Genomic DNA, 12965 nt, shown 5'->3' with positions numbered 1-12965 from the left:
ACAAGTGTATATTGGTGAGTATTATTTTAATGCAGGCATGTGCTTATCCTTTTCCTGGATATATATATACAGTATATATTCAATAAATATCTTGACTATAACCTATTTCACTGAAAATAACTTATTTCTATTTGTATTTATTTCCTTAAAATGAGCCAGGATTTTCTTTTATTCCTTTCTTTTTTACTCAAAGTGAGCAGAATTCAATGATGTCAACTTATATCCAAAACTCATTACAGAAAAACATCTTGGCACATTGTAAGGAAATGTTTCATATATAGAATTGCCGAATTACACTGTAAAAAGGGAGAACCCTTTTAACTCTTCTGCCCCCTTAGCGACTATTTTGTGTTTTTTGCCTATATTTTTTTGTGTTTCTGTGTACAACGATGGCTGTGTTGATTATTATGTCATGAAATTGTGTCCGTTTGCTTATTTTCCATATATTCACAGAATTTGAAAAGATTAGATTTTGAAACCCTCGAACACAAAAGTTAACAATATTAGCTTTCAAACCGTCCATAGTGGTTTATTTCTTGCCATTAGGGGGTTAGGGTTAGGGTTACCCAGACAGAAAGATTAGGAGAAGGTAAAATCTCATCCCTGTGCCCACCCCAACACTTGCTCAACAGTCCCCTAACCCAGGGGTTCCCAACCTTTTTCCCCCAGGGACCCCCAAACATCTCTGATGAAATTCCTGGACCCCCTCCTAATAAAATACCATAAAATACATTTTTTTTTGTCATTTTAATACTTTTTTTTGTCATTTTAATAACAAACTGCTTATACACAGGCATATGCATCATAATTAGACCCACTATGCTTCTTTGACTTGTGCCTTCAATCAACAAATCTCATCTTGCACCATATGTATTTCAAAATGTTGGCCAATATTCAAATCCTGTATTCATCCTCTCAAATCAGGCCCTAATGGTGAACGGTTTGCATTTATGTTGAATGAAGTAAGAATCCACTGCAGTAAAAATATCCTCACCTCGAGTGGTGGTAGTAAGGTTGACTGACATGAGAATGTCCTGCTTCAGATCCTCATTTTTGATATACTGCACATAAACGATGAGCACAGCCTCGTCTGCGACAGTTGTAGTTTCATCAAGTTGTATGGCAAATGGACCCTTTCTAAGCTTTTCTGACAGCTGCTGCTCGCAATCACTTGACATCTTATCAATTCGGTATTTCACTACATTGTTCGAGAGTGGTACTGATTTGAGTTTATCCGCCACCTGTGGGCCGCACAGTTTCTAAACCATTTTGATGCAGGCTGGTTTGATGAGCTGCTCGCCAATATTGTGCGGTTTCTTTGCTTTTGCAATTAAAAGCGAACACTCAAAGGAGGCTTCGGTAGCCTTCTGTAAATCACTGCCACCCCTGCTCCACGCTACTCTAACATCAACGGGCTTGTTCGCCTTGAGAGACTGTTCTTTCCTCCGAAAAAAGTCCGGATCCTTCCCAACGGTTTCTGGGTCCTTAGACGCCTGATGTCTCTTCAGCTTGCTGGGCTTCAGGCTCGAGTTTGCCAACTTTTCTCCACAAATCACACACTCAGGTCGTTTGTCTGGTCCCTCAGTGAAGCCCATGGTGATGTAATTTTCGCGATTGCTGTAGGTCCTAACTTTTTTTGCAGATGAGCTGCCGTCATCTCCTTTTCGTTTGTCACACATTTTCGCCTCTGGCGGCTGACTGCAGACGAGCAGAGAAAGTTAACTAGCGTGCTAGGCTAGCTACGGAAAGTGATACAGTCAACTGATTCGCGGTTTAGCGGCTACCCGGTAGCCTACTGTTAACGTTAAAAAATCATGTCTAGATGTTTATTTATTGATCTTTATTTTGTATTGTAGTGGAGAGACTATTCATGCTTCTGATGATAAAAATATGCTAATAAAATATTTTTCTGAAAGAAAAAAATAATAATATATATAAAAAAAAACAAAAAAAGGACCTCAAATCATCTGTGGTCTGGCGGACCCCCTGCGCCCCCTGGCGGACCCCCAGGGGGTCCGCGGACCCCAGGTTGGGAATCACTGCCCTAACCTAACCCTAACCCCAACCCTAACCCTTACCCTAACCCCAACTCTAACCCTAACCCTAACCCCAACCCTAACCCTAACCCCAACCCTAACCCTAACCCTAACCCTAACCCTAACCCCAACCCTAACCCTAACCCTAACCCTAACCCTAACCCCAACCCTAACCCTAACCCTAACCCTAACCCTAACCCCAACCCTAACCCTAACCCTAACCCTAACCAAAAAAAGAATTGGAACGAAATATTACAAATTAAGTTTTTTATGACCTTGAACGTGATGCAATCTTTTCATGCACTAAGGTGACAACTCTGTCAGTTACTTAACAAGGCACAAGGGTTAATGACCAATTGGTCGACCAGCTTCTGAGTACTCATAACACCAGCCCTATTCTCTATGAGTGTTCATAACACCAGCCCTATTCTCTATGAGTGTTCATAACACCAGCCCTATTCTCTATGAGTGTTCATAACACCAGCCCTATTCTCTATGAGTGTTCATAACACCAGCCCTATTCTCTATGAGTGTTCATAACACCAGCCCTATTCTCTATGAGTGTTCATAACACCAGCCCTAATCTCTATGAGTACTCATAACAACCTCATGCTCTTTGAATATTTTGACAAAATGTATACATGACTTACAGTAGAGAATCTGTCCAATGTTACCAGCCAGTAAAACCGCACACAGCAGTCCCAGACTCACAGGAGCACACCTGGAACGCCTCTTCCTTCTCTGGAAGTCCACTGAAACACACATATAGTCATCATGAACTCAAGCCTTTTTCTTTAACCTTCTGTAGTGTGGTAGTGAAAGGTTAACCTTCTGTAGTGTGGTAGTGAAAGGTTAACCTTCTGTAGTGTGGTAGTGAATAACCTTCTGTAGTGTGGTAGTGAAAGGTTAACCTTCTGTAGTGTGGTAGTGAAAGGTTAACCTTCTGTAGTGTGGTAGTGAAAGGCTAACCTTCTGTAGTGTGGTAGTGAAAGGTTAACCTTCTGTAGTGTGGTAGTGAAAGGTTAACCTTATGTAGTGTGGTAGTGAAAGGTTAACCTTCTGTAGTGTGATAGTGAAAGGCTAACCTTCTGTAGTGTGGTAGTGAAAGGTTAACCTTCTGTAGTGTGGTAGTGAAAGGTTAACCTTCTGTAGTGTGGTAGTGAAAGGTTAACCTTCTGTAGTGTGGTAGTGAAAGGGTTAACCGTCTGTAGTGTGGTAGTGAAAGGTTAACCTTCTGTAGTGTGGTAGTGAAAGGTTAACCTTCTGTAGTGTGGTAGTGAAAGGTTAACCTTCTGTAGTGTGGTAGTGAAAGGCTAACCTTCTGTAGTGTGGTAGTGAAAGGTTAACCTTCTATAGTGTGGTAGTGAAAGGTTAACCTTCTGTAGTGTGGTAGTGAAAGGGTTAACCGTCTGTAGTGTGGTAGTGAAAGGTTAACCTTCTGTAGTGTGGTAGTGAAAGGTTAACCTTCTGTAGTGTGGTAGTGAAAGGTTAACCTTCTGTAGTGTGGTAGTGAAAGGCTAACCTTCTGTAGTGTGGTAGTGAAAGGTTAACCTTCTGTAGTGTGGTAGTGAAAGGTTAACCTTCTGTATCGTGGTAGTGAAAGGTTAACCTTCTGTAGTGTGGTAGTGAAAGGTTAACCTTCTGTAGTGTGGTAGTGAAAGGGTTAACCGTCTGTAGTGTGGTAGTGAAAGGTTAACCTTCTGTAGTGTGGTAGTGAAAGGTTAACCTTCTGTAGTGTGGTAGTGAAAGGGTTAACCTTCTGTAGTGTGGTAGTGAAAGGGTTAACCTTCTGTAGTGTGGTAGTGAAAGCTTAACCGTCTGTAGTGTGGTAGTGAAAGGTTAACCTTCTGTAGTGTGGTAGTGAAAGCTTAACCGTCTGTAGTGTGGTAGTGAAAGCTTAACCGTCTGTAGTGTGGTAGTGAAAGGGTTAAATCAGGGTTAGTGTGGTAGTGACAGGGTTAATTCAGTGTTAGTGTATGTGCCGCTCACTTGTCATCATGTCTGCCTACGCCCGTGTGTGTTGGCACTGTACCTTGGGTCACAAGTCCTTCCATCGTGAGGCACTTTTTGCCATAGATGTCATCGTCAATATCCATGGTGTCCATGTTGGAAATGGTCTCGGCGCAGTGTTGGTCCAATAGGTCTCGTTTTGTCGGTGTTCCCGATTAAAGGATACGTTGCAATTATTTAGGACAAGTTAATAATAATAATAAGTTAATAATAATTTTTAAATGATGCCACAAACTTGGCACAAAAGATTCCCTCCTGTGAAGACGGCATGTTTTTATAATACATATTTGTCGGTGTCATCGTTCTGTAGTGTGGTAGTGAAAGGCTAACCTTCTGTAGTGTGGTAGTGAAAGGTTAACCTTCTGTAGTGTGGTAGTGAAAGGTTAACCTTCTGTAGTGTGGTAGTGAAAGGTTAACCTTCTGTAGTGTGGTAGTGAAAGGTTAACCTTCTGTAGTGTGGTAGTGAAAGGGTTAACCGTCTGTAGTGTGTTAGTGAAAGGTTAACCTTCTGTGGTGTGGTAGTGAAAGGTTAACCTTCTGTAGTGTGGTAGTGAAAGGGTTAACCTTCTGTAGTGTGGTAGTGAAAGGGTTAACCTTCTGTAGTGTGGTAGTGAAAGGGTTAACCTTCTGTAGTGTGGTAGTGAAAGGTTAACCTTCTGTAGTGTGGTAGTGAAAGCTTAACCGTCTGTAGTGTGGTAGTGAAAGCTTAACCGTCTGTAGTGTGGTAGTGAAAGGGTTAAATCAGGGTTAGTGTGGTAGTGACAGGGTTAATTCAGTGTTAGTGTATGTGCCGCTCACTTGTCATCATGTCTGCCTACGCCCGTGTGTGTTGGCACTGTACCTTGGGTCACAAGTCCTTCCATCGTGAGGCACTTTTTGCCATAGATGTCATCGTCAATATCCATGGTGTCCATGTTGGAAATGGTCTCGGCGCAGTGTTGGTCCAATAGGTCTCGTTTTGTCGGTGTTCCCGATTAAAGGATACGTTGCAATTATTTAGTACAAGTTAATAATAATAATAAGTTAATAATAATTTTTAAATGATGCCACAAACTTGGCACAAAAGATTCCCTCCTGTGAAGACGGCATGTTTTTATAATACATATTTGTCGGTGTCATCGTTTTCTAAACTGATCTCTCATTGGACCAAGCGGATATGACAGGCTTGGCTTGTGAATCCAGACTCAGGGAAATGTCCTGGAGTCGTTCTGGGGTGACTCCAGTTCACCCTGATATGTCCTCTCTCAAATGTCAAGTTAAGTTAATTGTATAAGCTATCATTACATGATTCAATAGGCTTCACAAGCCCACAATGGAACAACAAATGGAAGACTGGACATTTTTACTGCATAGTCAAAACTTGCTGTGAACTTGCTGTCAAAGTAAACTAAATTAGGATACATACACGTTGGGAAATCAACCTTTTTGGGGACGTTGGTTTTCCCAGAGGCTATTCTCAGTGGCGTCCTTTCACTAAAAGGCAAGGTATGGCGAGGAGGGGGTGGGTGGGTGAAGGGGGGGTTCCCCCCCTTGGTGGATTCTTTTTGTCAAATCAGTTGTGCAATAGTCACTTTTGGTGAGTTGTTTCTATACAATTCAGTTATATGACATTTAGGTATGACACAGGACTACACAAGCATTTTTAGTATAGAAATGTGTCAACAGACTAAAGCAGGGAACCACAATATTTTGCATACGAATTATGCAGAATGTAATATCATAACTGTCTATTACTTTTCTTGCAATTGAGCCAATTTTCCTTAGGTAGTGTTTTGAGGTGTGTGTTCAACAGAATGTAGTATCAAAAACACATTTACAAAACGTATGGGTTACTGAATGCTGAACTGCACTGTTATAATCACTAAGCCAGACCTTACCTGTGTCCCTGTATCACTTGTCTCTGCTGCCCTTTGATTAAAAAACGTCCCTATGTCCATTTTCCTTTTTTTGGGGCATATTTCAGTTAGTCACAGCAAAAGTCACCTAGTAAAAGTGAGATAATTGACAATATAAAAACATGCTAGGGCTGTACCGAATAGTTCGAAGCTTCGTTCATAATGTTGACATTCGAATTCTAAATCAACATAAAAAAATAATAATAATAATAATTACATTTACAATTTACAAGGTATGGCGAATGCCATACCTTGCCATACCAAATGGACGCCCCTGGCTATTCTGTAACATTGGTGAGATGCCAGTAGTTTAAAACACTAAACATGGTCTGTAGACGCCGACTGCAGACCATGGGACAAAGGGAGGGACAAGGAAACACAAGTCGCTGGTCTTGAAATGGATCGTTATTGAGAGGATAATAGTATATATTTTCACACATTTTTAATGGCTCTTCTCGGCAGGACTGGATCCATCATTTGTTGCGTTGCAGGGCTGCTATTATGTAACCCTGCATGTCCCAATAATACATTTAGGAACTACTGCCCTCTGTATTGTAAAAGGATGTCCTGTTGCCACATTCATCACTTCTATAGTTTCACTTCCTTATTCACACTGATTATTGATTGGAGTCATTCACTTGACACTCTTACATGACTCTTACAGTACATACATACAGACATACATACACACATACATACATACATACAGACATACATACATACATACAGACATACATACACACATACATACATACATACATACAGACATACATACATACACACATACATACATACATACATACATACATACATACATACATACATACATACATACATACATACATACATACATACATACATACATACATACATACATACATACATACATACATACATACATACATACATACATACATACATACATACATACATACATACATACATACATACATACATACATACCATACATACATACATACATACATACATACATACATACATACATACATACATACATACATACATACATACATACATACATACATACATACATACATACATGCATACATACATACATACATACATACATACATTACATACATACATTACATACATACATACATACATACATACATACATACATACATACATACATACATACATACATACATACATACATACATACATACATACATACATACATACATACATACATACATACATACATACATACATACATACATACTTCAGCGCATCATAAATAAGGCCTCCAAAATCACAGGATGTGACCTTCCCTCCCTGGACTCCATCTTCACCTCCCGCACAACCACCCGCGCCAGAAAAATAGCTAAGGACCCCTCACTATTGTGTTGAGCATGGAGCAGTCTCTTCAAGCTCTGACGAGGATGCTGATGAAAGAGGGGATTTTCTTAGTGATAGCCATGATGATGAAAGAGGGGATTTTCTTCATGACGAGGATAGCCATGTTGACGAAAGAGTAGATTTTCCTACAGATAGTTTAGCGGATGGTTTGAGGAACTGGGAATTTCATTTTGGCATTTCATTGATAGCTTTCTCTGCTCTTTTGTCTATACTGAAAGTTAGGGTTAGCTCTGAACCCTGGCATTCTCTGACGAGCCCTGAACCCCAACGGTCTGTGACTGGATCTCAACAATGAGATGAAAGCCGAAGACAGTCAAGAACAACTACTTCAAGTGGTCATGCTCAAGAATCAAGAATCAAGAATCAAGAGGTTTATTTGTCACATACATACAGGGGCATACAGTGAAATGCGGGTGGTCTTGCCCGCATTGATTGTGCAAAATACAATAATAAGATAGGCATCGAAAAAAATAAACATAGAAACAAATCAAATAGGTAAGACACAAGATATGCATGGTAAAAAAAGACATGCTGAGTTCCTGAGAAACTGGTTCCTATATACACTACTATACTATATACAATTTACAATTTTAACTCTTAATGTGTCTAAACTATATACTATTAGTACCTCCTTCCTTTAAAGTGACTTTCTATTTTTATAAAGTGACATTTTGTGTGTGATAGTTTTAGCTGTGATAGTTTTAGCGGTTGCCGCATGAGTGTGTGTTTGTGTGTGTGTGTGTGTGTGTGTGTGTGTGTGTGTGTGTGTGTGTGTGTGTGTCTGTGAGAAGAACAGATTTTCAAAATGAATGACTAATTCTTTTTTTGATCCACTTTTTCTCCCATTTTCTATATTTTCTCCCATCCCAATTTCGTATCATCCAATTCAACCCTCCCCTGTCACGAACGCTGTTTCTTGCCTCCCACAAGCCGGCTGCAATGTGGACTAAGTCGTATAGCACAAGTCCCCTCCGGTACTTGAGGTAACAGCAGTCGCATCTTTTCACCTGCGCAGCTCGATCTCTCAGTGGCGAGGAGTAACGCGTGGGAGGCTCACGCTGCCCCCGACACTTCCTGATTCTACTGCGCAGGCGCACCAACCGACCTGTAGGAGTCGCTGTCCACAACGCCCGATCCCCACCCATCAGTTTCCCACCCCCTAATACGGCCAATGTGTATTAGTACGGACGACCAGCTAAACTGAAAGCAAATGTGGAGAGCGGGGCTCGAACAGGCGAGCCCAGCGTCTCCAGATTTCGTGGCGAGCGCTACGCCACGTAGCCGCCCAATGAATGACTAATTCTATAGGCCATTTCTTATGCTGATGTAGGCAATTATAATTTTTTTGGTAAAAAAAATATATCTTTCAAATTGTGATTTTGGCAGGCGGCTGGGTGGCGCAGCGGAGATTGCCCTTGTCACCAATGCGAAAGACTCCGGTCTCGAATCCAGGTGTCAGCATTGCCTCCGGCTTGGGCCAGCCGTCATACTAACTCGTTTGGCTGAGTTAGCGGGAGGGAAGTGGTGGGTGGTAATCTGGTGTTGTGGACAGCGACTCCTACAGGTCAGGTCTGGGGCGCCTGCACAGCAAAAGACAGGAAGTGGTGAAGGCAGCGTGACCTCCCACGCGTTATACTTCACCAATGAGAGTGCGCGCTGTCAGGTGAAAAGAGAGCCGCTGGCTGTCTCTGCATGTGTCGGAGGAAGCATGTGGTAGACCTCAGAGCTCCTTAGACCGACCAGTAGGGGGCACATGCGCACAACGACCAGGTAGGGGAGGGGGGAATTGGCATAACGACTAAATTGGGATGGGAGGAAAAAGCACAGAAAATCAGGCGGAGAAAAAGAGGATTAAAAAATAATTGTGATTTTGGCATTGATTACCATGGCAGCGATTAAAGCTTTGAAGCGTTCAGGTGTGTGTGTAGCAGGCTCACCAGCCCTCCCTGAAGCGTTCAGGTCGGCCCTACATGTGTTTGTGTAGCAGGCTCACCAGCCCTCCATGAAGCGTTCAGGTCGGCCCTACATGTGTTTGTGTAGCAGGCTCACCAGCCCTCCATGAAGCGTTCAGGTCGGCCCTACATGTGTTTGTGTAGCAGGCTCACCAGCCCTCCCTGAAGCGTTCAGGTCGGCCCTACATCTGTTTGCGTAGCAGCCTCACCAGCCCTCCATGAAGCGTTCAGGTCGGCCCTACATGTGTGTGTGTAGCAGGCTCACCAGCCCTCCCTGAAGCGTTCAGGTCGGCCCTACATGTGTTTGTGTAGCAGGCTCACCAGCCCTCCATGAAGCGTTCAGGTCGGCCCTACATGTGTTTGTGTAGCAGGCTCACCAGCCCTCCCTGAAGCGTTCAGGGCGGCCCTACATGTGTGTGTGTAGCAGGCTCACCAGCCCTCCATGAAGCGTTCAGGTCGGCCCTACATGTGTTTGTGTAGCAGGCTCACCAGCCCTCCCTGAAGCGTTCAGGTCGGCCCTACATGTGTTTGTGTAGCAGGCTCACCAGCCCTCCCTGAAGCGTTCAGGTCGGCCCTACATGTGTTTGTGTAGCAGGCTCACCAGCCCTCCATGAAGCGTTCAGGTCGGCCCTACATGTGTTTGTGTAGCAGCCTCACCAGCCCTCCATGAAGCGTTCAGGTCTACATGTGTTTGTGTAGCAGGCTCACCAGCCCTCCATGAAGCGTTCAGGGTGGCCCTACATGTGTTTGTGTAGCAGGCTCACCAGCCCTCCCTGAAGCGTTCAGGTCGGCCCTACATGTGTTTGTGTAGCAGCCTCACCAGCCCTCCATGAAGCCCTGGATGAGTGCCTGGTAGAGCGGTGTGTTGTGTGGGATGGTCTGGACAATACCACCCTCGGTGGTCACATGACCAATCGCCCACTGCCCCATCCTGGTGCCGCTGAGACGAAAGATGTAGCTGGGAGGGAGGGAGGGAGGGAGGGAGGGAGGGAGGGAGGGAGGGAGGGAGGGAGAACGGGAGAGAGACGGATCACAAACTCAACTCAGTGGTGGTCATTGTCGATAGCAAGCTGAGGAGGTGACCAGCACATTTGACTTGTATTAGCATGACAGAAGAAGTCTATGTGGAGATGATCAGGTGGTGTCTAGTCACTGAGTTCTGAAGGTCGGTACTGAGGTTTACTGTTGTTGTTGTTGTTGTCACCCCCCCTTCCCCACAACAGAATTTGGGCAGCAATTTAAACGATACTTTACAATAATAACCAAGCAGCCAACAGTTTTGAAGACAAAATAGAACCGTAGAATTTCCCCATCCCTGTTATATAGCCGCGCACCCATCTCTCCATACACAGAATTTAGAGAGGGAAAAGAAAACAAGGAATACAAGTGAACAAGCAAACCATAAACCCAAACCAAATAGTAATAATAATAATAATAATAATAATAATAATAATAATAATAATAATAATAATAATAATAATAATAATAATAATAATAATAATAATAATAATAATAATAATAATAATAATAATAATAATAATAATAATAATAATAATAATAATAATAATAATAATAATAATAATAATAATAATAATAATAATAATAATAATAATAATAATAATAATAATAATAATAATACACTTTATTTGTATAGCACCTTTCATACGAGAATCGCAGCACAAAGTGCTTCACAGCAGTAAAATAGACATAACATTTGCATAAAATAGACAGAATAGAAGCAATGCAGAGTCTAAGAAAAGGGGTAAAAGCAATGTAGACAATAACAATGGTCACACAGTTTAGAACCTGACAGTCTTTCTTCCAGTTTGATACCCACACAGTTTAGAACCTGACAGTCTTTCTTCCTGCTTGATGCCCTTAGTAGAACACCCTTACCTTCCAGGTTTATGTAGGTAGTGTTGAAGACGAGCTTTGACCTGGTCATAAGTTAGAAAGGCCATGTAGCCTGGGTGGGTCACTGCCAACTGGTTCCAGTTCCTTATTAGTGACCTCCACGGCTAGGGGAGAGGGAGAGAGATGGAGAGAGAGAGGGAGAGAGAGAGGGAGAGAGATGTCATGAACTGAACTAGTGGTTATCTTTTTGCGCTATGATCAGGTTAATATAAACACTGAATGTACCTGAAACAGTCTAGTGAAGATGTCAAACTCAAACACTGAGATGTGGTCGTTAGAGGTGAGGTCCACAGTGGACTTCAGGGCCATGGACTCCATCCCTTCCTCAAAGGCTTGCACACTCTGCAGTTGCTGCTTAAACCTAGTCCACTGGGGGAGACCGGGGCACAGTGGATCAAGGGGCACAGTGAATCAGTGGCTATTTATAGAAACGTGTACACAGGAATGCCTTGATGATGTCATCAGTGTGTGCCTCTGGTTAATCCATATCTGAAAATGTGCTTAATTTCCAGGCAACAAACTTTTTGTGAAGAATTGAAAGGTAATCATGATTGCCAATGTCACATGATTGCACATGTCACATGATTGCACATAGTGCATGCGGGGCAGAGTGAATCGGGGCACAGTGGATACATTTTTCAAGTGATTCACTGTGCCCCGGTAAAAGGAGGTCGCTTTGTTTGTTGACTAATGGCAATATTAACTCCTCAATTTAACAATTTTTTATTCCAAATATAACTATATATTATATCTGTGCCATACTATTGCGTGATTTATCTGGAAATTCCGTTGCTCCATTTATGGTATTCCATGGTGCTCCATAATACAGGATGGATGACTACTGAGAACTTCACAGCATTCATGCAACACTTCATCCAGTCAACCAAGTGTTCCAAGGAGTGTCCAGTTTTGCTAATACTGGATAACCATGACACCCATCTATCGATTGAGACCATTGATCTTGCCAAGGACAACGGTGTGGTTAAGCTAACTCTGCCACCACACTGCAGCCACAAAATGCAACCATTGGATCGATCTGTGTACGGACCCTTCAAGGCATTCTTCAACCAGGCAGCAAATGCTTTCATGCTCAACCACCCCGGTCAACCTATCACAATCCATGATATCGCTCAGATAGTGGGCAATGCTTACCCGTTAGCCTTCACTCCAAAGAATATCACATCCGGTTTTCGAGTATCCATTCAACCCCAATATCTTCAGCGATGATGATTTCCTCAGTTCATATGTAACAGATCGACCTGTTGCAGTAGAATCTGCAGAGCCAATCGCTGAAGTCCCAGAACCACCTCATCCAGCTGAACAGCCTCAACAGAGAGCACCAGAGCTTTCAGACCCAGATCCAGAACCTCCACAACCAGCCAAAGAACTTCATCGACCTGCACCAGAAATTTCACATGAAGCCCCAGATGACACAGCAACATCTTCAAAGGCACTCGAAGCAGTTGGTTCAACTTCAACAGAATTGAGTGGGCCTATCATCACACCAGAAGAAATCAGCCCTTTTCCAAAGGCACCACCACGCAAAAGCTCTGCAGTTGCATACTATTGGGATGAGTTTATCGCTTCGTCAGCAGCAGCACGGAGTCTCGAGGGACTTATTTTATTTGGAATATATTAATGACTGTATATGAGCTGGGCTGTTAACGGCGTTAACGTGCTGCTGCAAGACTAGTATCGTGCGATAATATAATTGGCGCCGTTAATCAAATTTGTTTTACTTTTATTTACCCAGGGTAGGTTTGTTGAGCACAGAT

The 12965-nt window shown here is 42.7% G+C and overlaps 1 protein-coding gene across 1 annotated transcript; it reads right to left on the bottom strand.

Annotated features, from left to right (window-relative positions):
- Positions 1 to 10092: 10092 nt before the first annotated feature.
- On the bottom strand, positions 10093 to 12632 carry LOC311232919 (E3 ubiquitin-protein ligase CBL-like; the record flags this gene model as incomplete). Its single annotated transcript, XM_084319752.1, has 4 exons — positions 10093 to 10234; positions 11173 to 11294; positions 11416 to 11559; positions 12450 to 12632. The coding sequence occupies 4 exons, from the start codon at positions 12630 to 12632 to the stop codon at positions 10093 to 10095; spliced, it is 591 nt and encodes a 196-aa protein (XP_084175878.1).
- Between the last annotated feature and the right edge of the window lie 333 nt (positions 12633 to 12965).

The sequence above is a fragment of the Notolepis coatsorum genome, assembly GCF_963971535.1.
Source record: "Notolepis coatsorum genome assembly, chromosome: 8".
In the NCBI taxonomy this organism is placed as follows: Eukaryota; Metazoa; Chordata; class Actinopteri; order Aulopiformes; family Paralepididae; genus Notolepis; species Notolepis coatsorum.
This window is presented reverse-complemented; position numbering and strand designations above follow the sequence as displayed.